Source organism: Humulus lupulus, chromosome 1 (genome assembly GCF_963169125.1).
Source record: "Humulus lupulus chromosome 1, drHumLupu1.1, whole genome shotgun sequence".
NCBI classification, from domain to species: domain Eukaryota; kingdom Viridiplantae; phylum Streptophyta; class Magnoliopsida; order Rosales; family Cannabaceae; genus Humulus; species Humulus lupulus.
Window position 1 is genome coordinate 71,508,401 of NC_084793.1, and position 16,095 is coordinate 71,524,495.

The 16,095-nt window shown below is 36.6% G+C and overlaps 1 protein-coding gene across 1 annotated transcript; it reads right to left on the reverse strand.

Moving 5' to 3' along the window:
* Positions 1–5,936: 5,936 nt before the first annotated feature.
* LOC133794284 (peptide chain release factor APG3, chloroplastic) lies at positions 5,937–15,891 on the reverse strand. Its single transcript, XM_062231485.1, has 15 exons — positions 15,826–15,891; positions 15,557–15,728; positions 15,342–15,398; positions 14,762–14,842; positions 14,475–14,648; positions 14,184–14,235; positions 13,495–13,544; positions 13,091–13,156; positions 12,818–12,982; positions 7,577–7,649; positions 7,338–7,470; positions 7,015–7,072; positions 6,762–6,809; positions 6,559–6,642; positions 5,937–6,428 (listed from the first exon to the last, which is right to left on the reverse strand). The coding sequence occupies exons 2-15, from the start codon at positions 15,689–15,691 to the stop codon at positions 6,357–6,359; spliced, it is 1,248 nt and encodes a 415-aa protein (XP_062087469.1). The 5' UTR covers positions 15,692–15,728; positions 15,826–15,891; the 3' UTR covers positions 5,937–6,356.
* Positions 15,892–16,095: the final 204 nt, after the last annotated feature.

A 16,095-nucleotide genomic window follows, 5' to 3' on the forward strand; every position in this document is an offset into this window, starting at 1 on the left:
CAATCATATAACAGTAAAAGGGGTCATGCCCTAACATTATATATACTCATCATGCTCTATTTATATCAATTAGGAAAGCAGGGCAATTCAGACAAGTAATTAAACATATATTTCACTTAATACTGACCAACTCTGAGTCGAGCTTGCCTCTGGCAGTGAGTGTAGATGTTCAGTCATTCTCTAGGAACCATAAACCTTGGCACGCTCTGACACCAAGTTGTAACGCCCTACTACCCTAGAGTTGTTACCATGTGATTTTAAAATGTGCCATTAACTCGCTAATTGAGATTTTTGACCAAAAAGTGTGATTAATTAAGGTGAAGACTCATTTAAATAATAATTCAGTATAAAAGTTTGGGCATTCATTTAAGTCGTAAAAGTGTTACATTGGGATCCCCAAAATATTGTTTAAAATGAAATTACAATTCAAAGGTTATTACATAGTCGACCTAGGCGACAAAATCAGTCATTCCTACAGTGCTCCTCAAAACTACTCCAGCTGTGGCGGCCAGGTGGGCCAAACATGTACGCACCGCTCGATGCCCTCCAACTCATGCTTGGTCGGCCTTTTCCTTGCTCTTACCTGCACCATAGTGAACCCGTGTGCCAAGGCCCAACAAGAAAACTCCACATACATAGCATACAACAGTTTATCTCAGTAAACGCATAACTTAAACAGACATAGCAAACAATTCACGTAGCGGCCTAAGCTGGTCAAGGTGCGTTACCAAGCACCAGGTTCACGGTCTTCACCGAGCGAGAGGGTACAACACCCTAGATGGCCATGCCATGGTGGCCTCCATTCAACATGCTTATTACCGTTCTCGGCCTTCGTCGATCCTGACCTTCGCTGGTTCCGGCCTTTGCCGAACCCGACCTTCGTCGATCAGTCATAAACACACAAACATGGTATAACGATTATAAACATTCATACATAACACTAGACACAGTTAATAGGGCCATGCCCTGCTCTACGGGCACAAACAGTTTTCTTATCTTTAGTCCGAGTGCAAGCAGTTAGGCAAGCAAGCACGACTTCCGAGAAAGTTCCTCTCCCAAGCCCTAGCGGTAACCTAGTCACAACCCACAAATAACATTCTCATTACTATTCAATTTCATAATTGAACCCCAAAACCAATCCCCTGCTCTCGAGACCTCCAATTTCCCCACACGAGGTGGTGAAATCGTCCCCCGAGCCCCTGGGCCTATGCCCTAAAAATATAAAATTCAAGCCCCTGAAAATGGCCTAGCACCATAGCATAGCCATACAGGCATCGTGACACCTAGCCAGGGCCTCCTACCCTGGATTATCCCAGCGCCGCGACTCGGAAGAACAATGCCGCAGATCTCTTATGCGAACCCAGAAAAACTGGGTTTTTCCACCATTTTTCCCCGAGCCAAAACTCCCAAATCTCATCCTAAACTTGCACCAAGGTCCCAAATGAGTCTAAAACCCTAAACAACACATCATAAGAAGTACAAACATCTTAAAAACCAAACCCAATCTCTAACCTCAAATCAAAACCCAGCCCTTGGTTTAAAACTCTACTGAAACTTAAACCACTGCAATAATCATCATGAAACAGAGCATAACCTTACCTCAATTGTGTAATTCAAGCTTTTATTTGCTCCTAACCAAATCCCCAGCTTCAAGCCTCAATTTCAAAGCCTCTCTTCCCAACAATTCAGCAAAACCTCTCAGGCTCCAATAGATAGAGAGAGAAACGAGAGAGAGAGAGAGAGAGAGCTGAGAGAGAAATTGAGTTCTGTTTTTTTTTTTTTGGGTTCTAGACTCCTAAGGGTTGAGTCCAAGTTTATCCTTTGGCACCAAAATGACCTAATTGCCCCCAAGTCAATTCTAGCCCTTTAATACCACCAAGGGCAAATCCGCCATTTGCCACAGTCTCGCTATTTCCTCGAGTAGTCCAATAAATCCCCAATTAGTCTCGGCATACCCAAATAACTACTAAATAACTACCCGTTACCCGGTAAATCCCGAACATGCACTAACTCCCCAAAATACCCCTATGCTCACCCCGAGCCAAGTATTTGACCCTGTTGTGACTATTCTGTTAATCCGCTCCCTAGGACCGCCTTGGAACACACATCTCAAATATATCTCCACAATACTATGGTCTTACTCATAACACACATAAAATTACATTTATGCCCCTAACGGGCCAAAATTACAAATATGCCCCTTGTTAACCAGAACAGGCCTACATGCATTTTTAATACACCTAACACATGCATATCTAGTCATATCATAACCCAAGCAATCATACAATGATTCACATGTATCATGATTAATCACGTAATAATACAACTAAATTATTTATTGCCCTTCTGACACACTAATCAAGGTACTATGTCTTATTAGCAAATTTGGGATGTTACAGAGACCTTTCATCCCTCCGCCTCGGCATTGGGTTCCTTGCATGCACGCAGCCTCGCATATCGAGGCCTTCCTACTTTGATGCCCCGCGTTGAGGCGCTTTACCATTCGTCCCACATAGCGAGACTCTCCTTCACTTAGGCCTCGCGCAAAGAGGTTGTCTCGCATAATGAGGCCTACCCTTCGACGGGCATTCAGGCCTTAGTTTCTGAGTGAGGCCAAACTTCTTAAATTAGTGTGTGATGCTTTTTTGGGATAATCTTTATTTCACAGGAAACAATTCGTTAAGTTAATTGTTAATGTATAAAATGTCTACAATTTATGAAAATTAGTTAATGTTAATAAAGTAATATAAAATTATGAAAGAACAAAACATCTAAAAAAAATCATATTCAAGTTGAATTTATAGTATTTTTTTATATGTATAATAAAAACTAACATTTAAAATTAAGATACTTGCATCCAAGTTAGCTAGTATTATAAAGGAAAAAAAACAATAAAAAAATTACCAAAATAAATTAAAATTGAACATTTTGAAAGCGGATGCAATAGATCAAGATTAATATTTTAAATATTTATATATTCTTAGATAATTAGAGTTTAATTTTTCTTACATTTTCGTATTGTTTTAAAAACAAAATATAGAGAAAAAAAAAAGATGGGGGCCTTTGCCCACCCTCATGTTAACATAGGCCTATCATTGATAAAAACATTCAAACCCAAATGGAGAAACCAAAGTAGACTAAAAAAATAGTTATAGCCTCGGTTTCTCGTGGAGTGAAAAAGTTGTCATATATTTGGCATATCATACTCTAATAAAAAACCATTTAAAATATGGCCACAACACCACCAATAATATCACATTCCACATCCATAACTACATCCACATAATGTTTAGGAATGCCACAACTTATTTTATTAACTAAAAAATTATAATAAAACAGTTCCAAGTATATGATTGAAGAGAGAGAGGACAAAGGAATCAGAGGGGTGAATGAAATAATTAAGTTGTTCATTTTGGGATAGTTTTTCCAGAAACATTGTAAGAGATTAATTACTCCATATGCGTTTCTTATTAACAATGAATTTTGTAATTTCTCAAAGAAATTAGGAGATAAGAAAATGTTAAAAAAAATTGAAAAAAAAATAGTATTTTCTCTACTGATTTGGTGTTGTTGTTATTCTTATTAGGAAAGTGAACTCTACTAAGTGGAAAAGTCCAAGAGATTACTCTGAGAGTATTTCTATATTTGAGTCATTTAAGTAGAAAAAAAACATGTGTGATTGTTGTGTAATTTTTAAACAATGCAAATGCACGCTATTGCAACAAATAATAAAGAGTAAGTAAAGTATGAATCTCATCAAGAATTTATCACCAAATTTTGTCAAGTACTAAAATTGTTTCTTAAAGAAAATTAAGATAAACAATTGACCAAATTTTAGAGAAGTCTATGATTACAATTCTCCCTCAATATTTCTTTTAAACATAATTACTCTCACATAATTCTATCTATCAATGCAAATTATCAACCAAGAAATCATAATTATTCATAAATCTCTCCCGATGGTTATGCAAATATATTTTATTTAATCAATTATCTATATTCCTATGATAATCAAATTAAAATAAAACTCATTAAGCAAAGGTTCTCAAAATGATTGTGCATGCCACATAGGTATATTTCTATCCAATGTGAAACTCAAAGATTGCCCATTGATAATACATCATTCTATTCAAGGCCAACATATAATTATCTTTCCCAAGTTCATTAAAGTTCCATAATCAATCTAATTAGTGATCAAGTAATTAGAAGCATTAAGCATAGAATAGAATAAATAACTCGTCATTGATTTTAGAATTAATTAAGATAAAATAATTAGTTCAAACTACATATTGAGTTCCAATTGCAATCCTAGAATGAGAAATTAGCTCATGATAAAACTAGTATAAACCATGCAAACTATCATAAACAAATTCATCATCATAGAGTTTACAAGCAAAAGCAAAAGAATTAGAATATAAGAGATGAAAACTCTTGGTGAAAACTCCTCCAATCTTCAAATCTTGATTCTCCTCTTTCTCCTTCTCACTCTAGGCTTATGGATTAGTTTCTCTCTCTAAAAGTCGCGCGAAATTCGTGCTCCTCACAGCCCTTTTATAGCCTATGTCAAAACTTGCAAGAAAAGTAAGCAAATAAGGTAATTTCCCTTTTCTAAATTTCCGCTCAGCGTCATGACACTGACTCTGGCATTCGCAACACTTAGTTGTTGACTTCATAACTCCCCCAGCGTCGTGACACTGAATATAGCCATCGTGACATTGAATGCTGATTTTGCACTAGATTTTTTCTTTCTTCGTCAACTTTTCTTGCATCTCTTTTGCTTGCTCCAATAGCTCTCAAAACTACAAAACACACCTAAATTAAGTAAAATAAACTCCAAAACACTATCAAACAGGGCGGACAATTTCAAAGCGGACTCTCCATTCATTAGATAGAGAAGATCACCAAGAAGTGATATAGATCATTGCCAGGACTGGGGGGGTAAATTCTAAGGCACTTAATTATAGTGTTAATACACTATATCAATGCTTCTACAAAGAGATTATGTGTGAGATTCTTTTCTAAGGATTGTTAACTTTACAATGTAAGTCGTTGGATTGAAATTTCCTGTACCTATTTTTATGAACTATGTCCCAACTAATAAAAATAAGAGAAAACGTCTCATCATAAATTAAAGAGATATTTGCGGTGAAAATATCCAATTTATTATGTTTGTAGCACCTAAGCACTCAAATTATTTTTTCAGCAGCAAAAGTACATTCCGTCCATGTTTTGGTGCAGTTTAGTACAATCATCAATTATCACCGTTAAGTTCGATTGTAACACAAAGGCGAAAGTACCCAACTAAATGGATATTTGCGGCAAAAGTACTTAATTAAAAGGATATTTGTGGCAAAAGTGCTCAATTTAAAAGATATTTGCAGCGAAAGTACTAAAATTATAACTAAATTTCACGACATGGTTACGAGATTAACGGTGAAACAAACAGATGCACTAAACTACACCAAAACATAAATGGAATGTACTTTTGCCGTCAAAAAATAACTTGAGAACTAAAAACGTTACAAACACAATAATTTAGGGTGTGATTGGTAGAGTATCCAAATCAAATTTTATCATTTTAAAATCTTAAAAACAGTAAGACCTACAAAAATAAGTGATTGGTAAGATGTTTTTTAAAATAAAATTCAAATCAGTATTCTAATTTTATATTATAAAATCAAAAATAAAAAAATCACGTTTTCTCTGATTCCAAATCATTGTATCCTAAAATCCTACAAATCTATTACTTTTTTATATATTTAGATTCCATACCAATCACATATTCAATTTTTTAAAACTCAAAATTAGTTTTCAGATACTGAGCTAATCACATTTTCAAAAATATATTTTCAAACTATAAATTCATATTTTATTTTAGAAACACACTTTTTAAAAATGCAATTCTCCAATCACGAACCAATCAGACACTGAAGTACTTTCATTGCAAATATCACTAAATTAGAAAAATATATAATATATTTTATACGACTGACAAATATAGTTGGGGTTGGGGACATGTCTCTCCCAACCAATTTTCTCTAAATTTGGGTTGATTTTACAAATCGCCATAAATTAGAATAGTTGTACTTTTGGCTCTCAAAAATTTCAAATTTGTTATACAATTCAAAAAATGCTTAGATCAAAATTTAAATGAGGAAAACTACCCTATAATGATATAATTTTGTTTTACAAATCCAATGCTTCTACCAGACCTACTTGACTACTCAAGCAAGACAACACCAAAGACGTGCCTCGTCAGTGCCTCATCAACATTCATCTGAAAAAAGATTCTGCAATATTGTTTTGTATATCAGCATCATTTTGCCAACCACTTCAATGCTTCCAAACGAATGAAATCAGCTGTTTGGGGCCATGGCAGATAACGCAAGCTCTTCTAGGAGCTCCTTCTGCTCCATGGCAGAACATGCCTGCAAGAAGCAAATTCATCAACTCTCTCAAGGAACTTTAAAAACTCATTTTAATTGTTACATTCAAATTTGAAAGATCAAGAAGAAGAAATAACGAATGCTGGTTGACAAGACCGATGAAAAACCATACCTGAACTGAATTCTCTATATCTCCGTCAAGAAAAGAGGTGAGTTCAAAATTCATCTTTAACCGGTGGTCGGTAACTCTATTGTCCTAGTTGAGAGGTACAAAGTAAAAAGAGTGAAAAAAAAGAGGACGAGAGAGGGAGGGACAGAATGAAATGCTCCTAATTTGTTAAGCTCAAGTGGACAAAAGATTTCAGTTTTCAGTACCTTATAATTGTATGTCCGTATCTTTTCTGAACGAGCACCAGTACCAACCTGCATTTTTTAAGGATATTATTTTATGGTAATGTGGTCCAGACTCACTGTCCACAAATACAGCAAGGAAGTATGAAATCCAAATATACTTCGAGAAAAAAATAATGAAATACTAGAGTATATCATCAGTAATGTTGAACAAATTACCATCTAAGAAATCAACAAGAAATTTGAAAGTTGCAAGTACACAGGGCAGAATTAGTACCTGCATTTTTCGCTGATTCCTTAGCTTTTCCTGCTGCTCCCTCAGTTTTATCTCATATCTGTAACGACATCATTGGTCATCATAAGTATACCAAAACAACTAGAAAACTGTATGGGTCACATTCATTGCTCAACGGTAAAGACTAGAGATGTTGTATCATATACAAAACATTTAATAGGCAGCGAAGGTTTGGAAGATGTTTATGTAATTTTTCATAAGTCTACCATTTATGAATATTTATTTACAACACATTTAATAAAAAATCATATCTTGCTAAATCATTAGCATTTAGCAGGATTAACTGTAAATCAGAAAATTCTCACAATTTTGCTCGTAGCAACTGAAGAGCACGAGTCTTATTCTTAAGTTGACTCCTTTCTTCAGTACAAAATATACGAATTCCTGTTGGTTTGTGAAAAAGATCCACAGCTGTCTCAACCTTATTGACATTTTGTCCTGCATGAGATGCAACCAAAGTAAGATTCTTATATAAGAGAGAAATAATAAAGAGAAACCAACTCACTGGAGAAGAAATAACTCTAAAAAAAAATCAAATTATTACCTCCAGCACCCCCTGATCTTGCTGTTGTTAGTTCAATATCCTTTGGGTCAATTACCACCTCGACTTCATCAACCTATATCAGCCATAACATCAGAAAAAAAGACTAATAAGATACAAGTAATAGTAATTGTTCAAAGAGAGTACAAATGTAGCATTTTTAGTATCATCAATAAAAAACAATGTGAGGCATGAAGGGGTTCTCTGGTTCTCTCCATGGCGAGGCGCAAGAAAACCAACCAAAAGCCTGCTAGATCTAGGGTTAGTGAGGCTCCAGTGATACACGAAGTTAGCGAAGAAAGAGGGGATGGCATCGACGCTGCTCCACCGGAGGAAATAGATGAAGAGTTCAAAGATTCGATGGTTGAGTTCCCAGATGGTGGGGAGCGTGAGCTGAAGGGAACGGATGAGGGTTCAATTGGAGAGATTCGAAATGGTGTTAACTGGAGTGATATGGCGATGGATGAAAAGGATTTTCAGAACCAGGCGAAAGACAAATGGACTCATTTTCGTTCATTATTGCCGAACCAGGGAGGGGCTAAGCTGAAATATGAGGAACCTATGGTTCGAGAGGGACACAGGATAGCACAGGTAGATTTGGAGGAGATCCAAGTTGAAGCCTCATTCTGGAACTCAGCTGTGGTATGTATGGTTCTAGGAGCCAATCCTCCATTTCCTGTTTTTGAAGGATTCATTAAGAGGATTTGGGGTAAGCTTGGCATAGATAGAATTGCTCGATTGAATGCTGGGTATACTCTAGTGAAATTCAGAGAGGAAGCAACTAGAGATTTGGTGTTGGAAGCAGGGGTGCTACACTTTGATAGGAAACCAGTAATTGTTAAGCCTTGGACTACTGAGCTAGACACGTTAAAGGCAGTGAAATCTGTCCCAGTGTGGATTAGACTTCCAGGACTGGGATTGCAATATTGGGGGACTAAGTGTCTGAGTGCACTTATGAATACAATTGGGACTCCGATTCTAGTGGATAAAGTGACTAAGGATAGATCAATAATGCAATTTGCTCGAGTGTTGGTTGAGGTCGAAATAACAGAGAAGATCCCAAAATCCATTCAGTTTCTCAATGAAAAGGGGCAGCTAATGGAACAATTGTTAGAGTTTGAATGGCTACCAACACAATGTAAAGAATGTAGGGTGTTCGGTCATACTGAGATGATGTGTAACAGGAAGCAAACGGAAGTTTGGAGGCAGAAAAGCAGGAAGGAAGTGGAGGGAACTCAACAGGATCTCCAGGAGCAACAACAAGCAACTAAGGGTAAAGAGATTTCTAATGAGGGTCCTGATATTGGTCAACAACAGGTAGATGCTAGGGAAATTAAAGAGAATCAAGATTTGGCAAAGTCCCCTGGTGTTGAGGCAAATGCAAAACTGAAAGATAATCTGGTGTCCATCGAAAGCAATACAGAGGAATGGCTCACACCTAAACGGGTGGGGGGAAAAAAGAGGCCTGTTTCTAAAACTCAGCAAAATGTAAAGAACTCATATATTGCTCTACAAGAAAAGGTTCTGGGAGTCACAAACGTGGGATTATCTTCAACTAATCTTTTTCATGGAGAGCCACAACATACTTAGTTGGAATGTGAGAGGTATAAATAAAAGGGAGAAACAGAAATCCCTTAGTCAGTTTTGTTTAGTGAATAAAATTGGTCTTGGAGCTTTGTTAGAAACTAAGTTGCGAGGGGACAAAATTGAGAAAATGATGAGCATGTTTTTCAGTGGCTGGGAGTTTTTTGCAGGTTCAGTTTCTGAAGGGAGAATCCTTCTGGTTTGGCAGAGGCAGTGTGTTTCAGTTGAGGTCCTAAAGGAGAGTGATCAATTAGTTCATATTTTTGCTAATGAAGTGAGGACCAATAAGAAGTTTTGTGTAACTTTTTTGTATGGACGGAACACTATTGAGGAGAGGAGGCAATTATGGAATGACATTTCTGGTTTATACTTTCCAACCATTCCTTGGCTTGTGGCTGGGGATTTTAATGCAGTTTTTGAAATTACTGACAGAGTGGGAGGCTGTGGTATCACTGCTATGGAATTGGAGGATGCTCAGAATGGGAGAGCTTTGGGGTTGGTTGATGAAATGCGCACTAACGAGTCTCATTTCACCTGGACGAACAAGCAATCAAATGAGGATAGAATTTATTCTAAATTGGACAGGGTTTTTATAAATGAAGGGTGGGTGGATCTATTTCCTCATTCAGTAGCTGTGGTTAACTGGGATTTACTTTCAAACCATTGTTCTTGTATTATTAAATCTGAGGCTGATGTTAACCAAGGTCTTAGACCGTTCAGATTTTTTAACCTTTGGACAGAGCATGACAGGTTTACAGCTGTAGTGCTTCAGAGCTGGAGAAGGCCTTGTAAGGGAGAGGGGTTGGGGACTATAGTTCAGAAGCTGGGCAGACTCCAACATGTCTTACGTCACTTTAATAAGTGTGCTGTGGGTGATGTTGTTCAGAACTACACTAATGCTAAGGAGAAGTTCCAAGTTGCTAATTTGACTCTCGAAAGGAACCCGCACTCAACTGAGTTACAAAATAAGGAGAGGATTGCAGGGGAGTTATTTGCTAAACATGCTAAAACTTATGACAGCTTTCTTAGACAGAAAAGTAAAGTGAATTGGCTTCGCCATGGTGATGACAATACAGCGTATTTTCATGCGTGCCTAAAACAACGAAGGGCATCTAATCGGATCACTTCTTTCATCAATGATTCAGGTCAGATGGTAGAGAGGTTTAAGGATGTTGTAGACCATTTTGTGAGCCACTTTCAAAAGATAATGGGTAGTCCAAGTAGTGCTGCAATGCCCATTCAGAATTCTTGCTTCAGCTTGGGTCATAGGCTTTCTGTGGACCAGCAGATTGGTCTAATAAAACCATTTACTAGGAAGGAGGTGGAAGATGCTTTGTTTAGTATTAATGCTATTAAAAGTCCGGGTCCGGATGGGTATGGCTCGGGTTTCTTTAAAGCCATGTGGAAGGATTTGGGAGCGGAAATTTCAGAGGCAATTCTAGATTTCTTTGAGAAGGGTATTCTGCCTAAAGAGCTAAATATGGCAACCATTACTTTGATTCCTAAGGTTGATACCCCTACCAAAGCAGTCGATTTTCGTCCCATAGCTTGCTGTAATACCATTTATAAATGCATATCTAAAATGCTTTGTGGTAGATTGTCGACAGTCCTTCCTAGTCTCATTAGCCAAAATCAAGGAGCGTTTGTGCAAAAGAGGTTGTTAGCGCATAATATTATGATTCTTCAGGATATTATCAAAGGTTATAATAGGAAGAACATCTCTCCTAGATGTGTTCTGAAAATAGACTTGAGTAAAGCATATGACATGCTCGATTGGAATTTTTTAGAAGCCATTCTCTCTGCCTTTGTTTTCCGAAAAGGTACATCAATTGGGTAATGACTTGCTTAAGGGATCCTACTTATTTGATTTTATTGAATGGTAGGATTCAAGGGGGTTTTAAAGGTAAAAAGGGGTTGAGACAAGGAGACCCTATCTCTCCATTATTGTTTGTTCTAGTGATGGAATATTTCACTAGGCTTCTTAGTCAAGCAGCCCTTAATAAGGAATTTCGGTTTCACCCAAAGTGTAAAAAACTGAAGCTTATTAATTTGTGTTTTGCGGATGACCTGATCATTTTTTGCAAGGGTGTGTTTAAGTCAGTGCAGATTATTAAGGATTGTTTCAACGAGTTTAGTTTGGCATCTGGTTTATCAGCCATCATGGAGAAGTCTCAGGTGTACTTTGGGGGCTTGGCTCACAGTGAGATGAAGCAGCTGCTTCAGAAAATTCAGTTTAATGAAGGGCGCTTCCCTCTCAGATATTTGGGAGTGCCTCTTCGCACCACCAAATGGAAGGCGGGAGATTGTGCGTTGATTATTAAAAAGATTCAACTAAAGCTTCACAATTGGTCGAGTCGACACTTATCATTTGCAAGAAGGGCCCAGCTGATTAACTCTGTTCTTCTTAGCATTAGGACGTTCTGGATGAGCATATTCATTCTGCCCAAGAGTGTTCTCAACGAAGTAGACCAGCTTTGTAGGAACTTTCTTTGGGGGCGTAAAGACAGTAGTAGCAATCGATGCAAAATGCATTTTACATCATGGGATCAAGTCTACTTGCCCAAATGCATGGGGGGTCTTGGATTTAAGCATGGGGTTACTTGGAACAAAGTTCTTCTTGCTAAATTTGTGTGGGCTGTGTCTTCTAAGCAAGATATCTTGTGGGTGAAATGGATTGACTCCATTTACCTTAAGGGGCAGGATTTTTGGAGCCATAAAGTCTAGCAAGATGCGAGTTGGTATTGGAAGAAGATATCTAATATGAGAGATATTTTTTCTTCTCAAAGCTTGGATGAAGCAGTCAAAAATAACAAGATTAATGTGAGAGTTCTCTATAACAGGTTGCTGAATACTAGTAAAGTTTATTTTGCCAATGTGGTTTCGTGTTCCCTAGCAGTGCCTAAACATAGATTTATGGCAAGCTGCTCTTGGTCACCTACTCACCCGAGACAAGTTACAACTGTGCCATTTGCAATGAACTTCTGCACTGTGTCCGGTCTGTGAAGAAGTTCAGGAGTCTCATTCACATCTGTTTTTTGCTTGTTCTTTCTCTCATCAACTGAGATCCAGAATGGAGAGCTGGCTGGGAAGGGAATCTTGGCCGAGAAGGTATGAAGATTGGCATTCATGGATGATGGGCAAGCCCATGGGTTTGTTGCAAAGAGTTGCTGCTGCATCATTGGCAGCTGCTGTTTATTTGATTTGGGGAAACAAGAATAAATGTTTGTTTGATTTGAGCTCTTGGTCTGTTGATTATGTTATGCAGCAGATTAGATATGCTGTGAAGGTTAGGCTTACTAGGCTTCCTAAGCTAAAGATCAATCATAGGGATTTAGCTGTTTTTGATTACCTGATGCAATTGTAATCTTTTGTTGACTGGCCGGTTTGGCTTGGTTTGAAGTATTGGTGTGCTGTTGGCTGGCCGGTTTGGCTTGGATTGTTGTATTGGTGTGCTGGTTGTTTTTCTAATATACTCAGTTTTCATCAAAAAAATAAAAAATAAAAAACAATGTGAAAAATATCAAGGCCCTTGTTACATAACAACAACACTAAAAGATGGATATTCCTACAGATCCAAATGTATCATGTATTAAAGGAAAAGGAAATAGATGTGTCATGCATTACAGAAATTGGATATTAATTTGAATTAATATACTCTACCTCTGGCATAATTGCAACTGTTGCCGTGGATGTGTGTACACGACCTTGTGTTTCTGTTTGTGGTACACGTTGAACCCGATGAACACCAGATTCATATTTTAATTTGCTGTAAACACGATTTCCTTTGACCTCCATCACATAAGTTTTGAAGCCTCCTTTTTCAGCCTGAGAAAAACAGACAAACAAAGATAGGGAATATGTCAATAAGATATCAGTTTCTCTGCACTCATAATAAATAAGATAAGTCATATGTATATATTCAAGAAGACTCACCTCAGAGCATGAAAGTGGAGCAAACTTCAAAGAATTCCGTTCACAGTACCTTTGATACATACGAACCTAGTATTAAGAACAAACAAAAACAAAAAAGAACAGAAAAAAACATCAGGAAAATAATTTATAGATTATAGATGTCATTTCATAATCTGTGTTAAATAACAAAATCATTCAATCTATATCCATCTATTCTGTAAGCTAACCCATACATCCAGAATAAATCTTTTGGGGAAAAGGGAAAAGGGAAAAAGAAAACCAGCAATCACTTTCTGAGTTTTACTTTCATCCTTGGCCGTGTATGATATCCTAAGCATCTCATAAAAAAAATTTAAAAAAAAAACAATATATTTCGTAAGACATCTATCTAGAAAACTGGAATGACAAAACAAACATGTACCTACAAGATCACCCGCCCAAATTCCAGCCTCATCACCACCAGTACCAGCCCTCACTGAAGAAAATGAAATATAAATCATAATGAAACAGAACAATCTACCATTATTAGCAACTAAGCTTAATGACTGTGAGGTGATAAAACGGCTAACAACATCAATCTAAGAAATAACTTGGAGTGTCATATTGTCTATAAAATTGTCTAAGATAATCAATACATGTTAGATTTGAAATATGCCTAAATGTACCAAAGCTTAACATAAAAAATATAGAATTTAAGGCTAACTTCTAAAAGGTATCAGACTCAAACTTATACATATTCAGTGATGCAAAATTTCTAGCTAGTTACACAATGACACACCAAAAGCATCATGATTTTTTTTTTTAAAAAAAGTCACATTACTTAAACCTGTACTATATTACAACCAAAACAGGTAGCCAATATGCTACAGAAAAGACAAATATACATATTGCAACTCAGAGAACATTATGCCACAAAAGAGAAATAAATACATCATAATGACATATAAACACAAAAACATACACTTTACCTATCTCATAATAATAAGTGTTCATGCATCAAACAAACAAGAAGATGTGCAATTAGTCACCCATCCATCTTATTGAAGAATTTGGTTCCTGTTTCACAATTTACCAATTCATTTGAAAAAATTCTTCTGAAAAAGAGTGGCATTACCTTCAAGCAATATATTTCTTGCATCTAGAGGATCACTTGGCAGAAGTAGCATCTAGCAATATAACATCAAACATTGTCATAAGTACAAGGCAACAGAAAAGATAAGTAAAAATTATGGATTTTGAATTGCCAATTGACTCAAATTTAGTATACTCAGTTGACTCAAACTTTGGACTGAAAATTGAGCTTTTTTGCAGCAAACAATGCCTTACAAACTGGTTGACCAATTTCTGAAAGTCATAGTTTTATTTTATATGAATACCTACAAACATAATATATTATTAAAAATACCTTAAGATTGTCCTCAAGTTCTTTGATTTGACTGGATAAAGAGTCAATTTCGGAAGCTATCATCTGCGCCATGTCCTCATCAGTCCCTTCTTCTTTTGCTAAAGCTGATAACATACCTTTGGCTTCTTCTAACTCTTTTTCGCATTCCTTGAATCTCCTAAAGGTTGACACAACCTGTTTCATCAAAACCACGGAACACATTATCCCATATAAAAAGCCATAAATAATAGAAGGCACAGCCTCCACTTAAAACCTGGTGTAGGAAAGAACAAAACAAACTATAATACCTCATCAAGCTCTGCCACAGATTGTGCCAGTTTTTGGTATTCACTGGGATTTGAGACAACATCTGGGTCAGCCAGCTTGACCTGAAATTGAAAAACGTATCATGAAACTAACATCCACTACTATAGCGTCAGCCAAGTTAAAGAACATACATTAAGGAATTTGTTTCACAACCAGACCCATGTTCGATAGGTAGCGGTAAAACATTACTAGCAACCAAAACCAACTAGACCCACTCTTACACTTGGGTTTGCGAAACCCTGCCCTATGATTACTATTTAACGCTAAGAAACTAAGAAATTAAATTCCTTTAAAGATTTTAATGGAGAATTTGGCTCTACTGCCCTCGGCTATGATCACTGCATCAAAAAAAAAACACACACACAATTTTCAAATAAGTAATCAAGTTTTTTTTTTTTTTTTGTCGCAAAATAAGTAATCAAGTTTGATTCATCTAATGCAAAATTAAATTTCATGCTCATAATATAAAGAACCCAAATAATAAAACACAAGAAAAAACGATATCCAATTAAAGTATATCAATATATGGCCGTTTACAATTCAAATCAATCAAAATCATACCGATAATTCTTTCCACGTATTTTCAGCCGATTCCAACTTCGTAATCAAATAAGGCTCCTGTAATTCATTGCCAACAACATGAGAAATACGTCCCACGGCTCCATTTCTTCCCAGATTAAACATTTTCCCGGGAAAAAAACACGCGAAAACAATATAGCTTATAAAAATATTTTCCAATGCCTATCTTTTTTCGGTAAAAAAAATAGTATACAGACCGCCATGCAAATCAATTTCCGACGCCTGGTCGGAGATTTAAGCACCAGAGGATTTCTCGAGGGTTCGCGAAAACGATGTCTTAGTGGAAAAGTAAGCACTCGAGCCGCCATTGAAGTCGTCGTTAAGCTACTCATTATGAATACCAAGCCCAGGCTATGGGATAGAGAGAAGCTGTGCCAGTACAGAGGTTGAAGTCAGAAATACGAGTGTTACAGGGAGAGAACGAATATGTGGTTTTTGTAAGAGATAAAGTTTGAAGGGAAAATACCTTGCCCCGAATCCTCAATGAGATTTTTGTTAAATGACAAATAGTTGTCTATATTTTGGAAATCGGATCAATTTAATATCTAACTCCACGATTTTAGAGCACTCCCATCCGGTGCCATCCGGTGCTCTACTCAACTTTTAATATACATTCTAAAAACACACATTTTTCTATTTCTATTTTACCTCTAAATTTTACATTTTATCATACATCAAATTCTCTATTTTTTTCTCTATATCATTTAAATATTATATTTTTAAACATTTTTTATTC

What these genes read in the sequence shown, in the direction of transcription:
- LOC133794284 (XM_062231485.1), bottom strand. Translation starts at nt 15,691, where the DNA reads ATGAGTAGCTTAACGACGACTTCAATGGCGGCTCGAGTGCTTACTTTT. An exon ending in ATACGTGGAAAGAATTATCG is followed by an intron (nt 14,843 to 15,341) that starts GTATGATTTTGA and finishes TTTCAATTTCAG; the next exon opens with GTCAAGCTGGCTGACCCAGA. An exon ending in CTGTGGCAGAGCTTGATGAG is followed by an intron (nt 14,649 to 14,761) that starts GTATTATAGTTT and finishes TTGATGAAACAG; the next exon opens with GTTGTGTCAACCTTTAGGAG.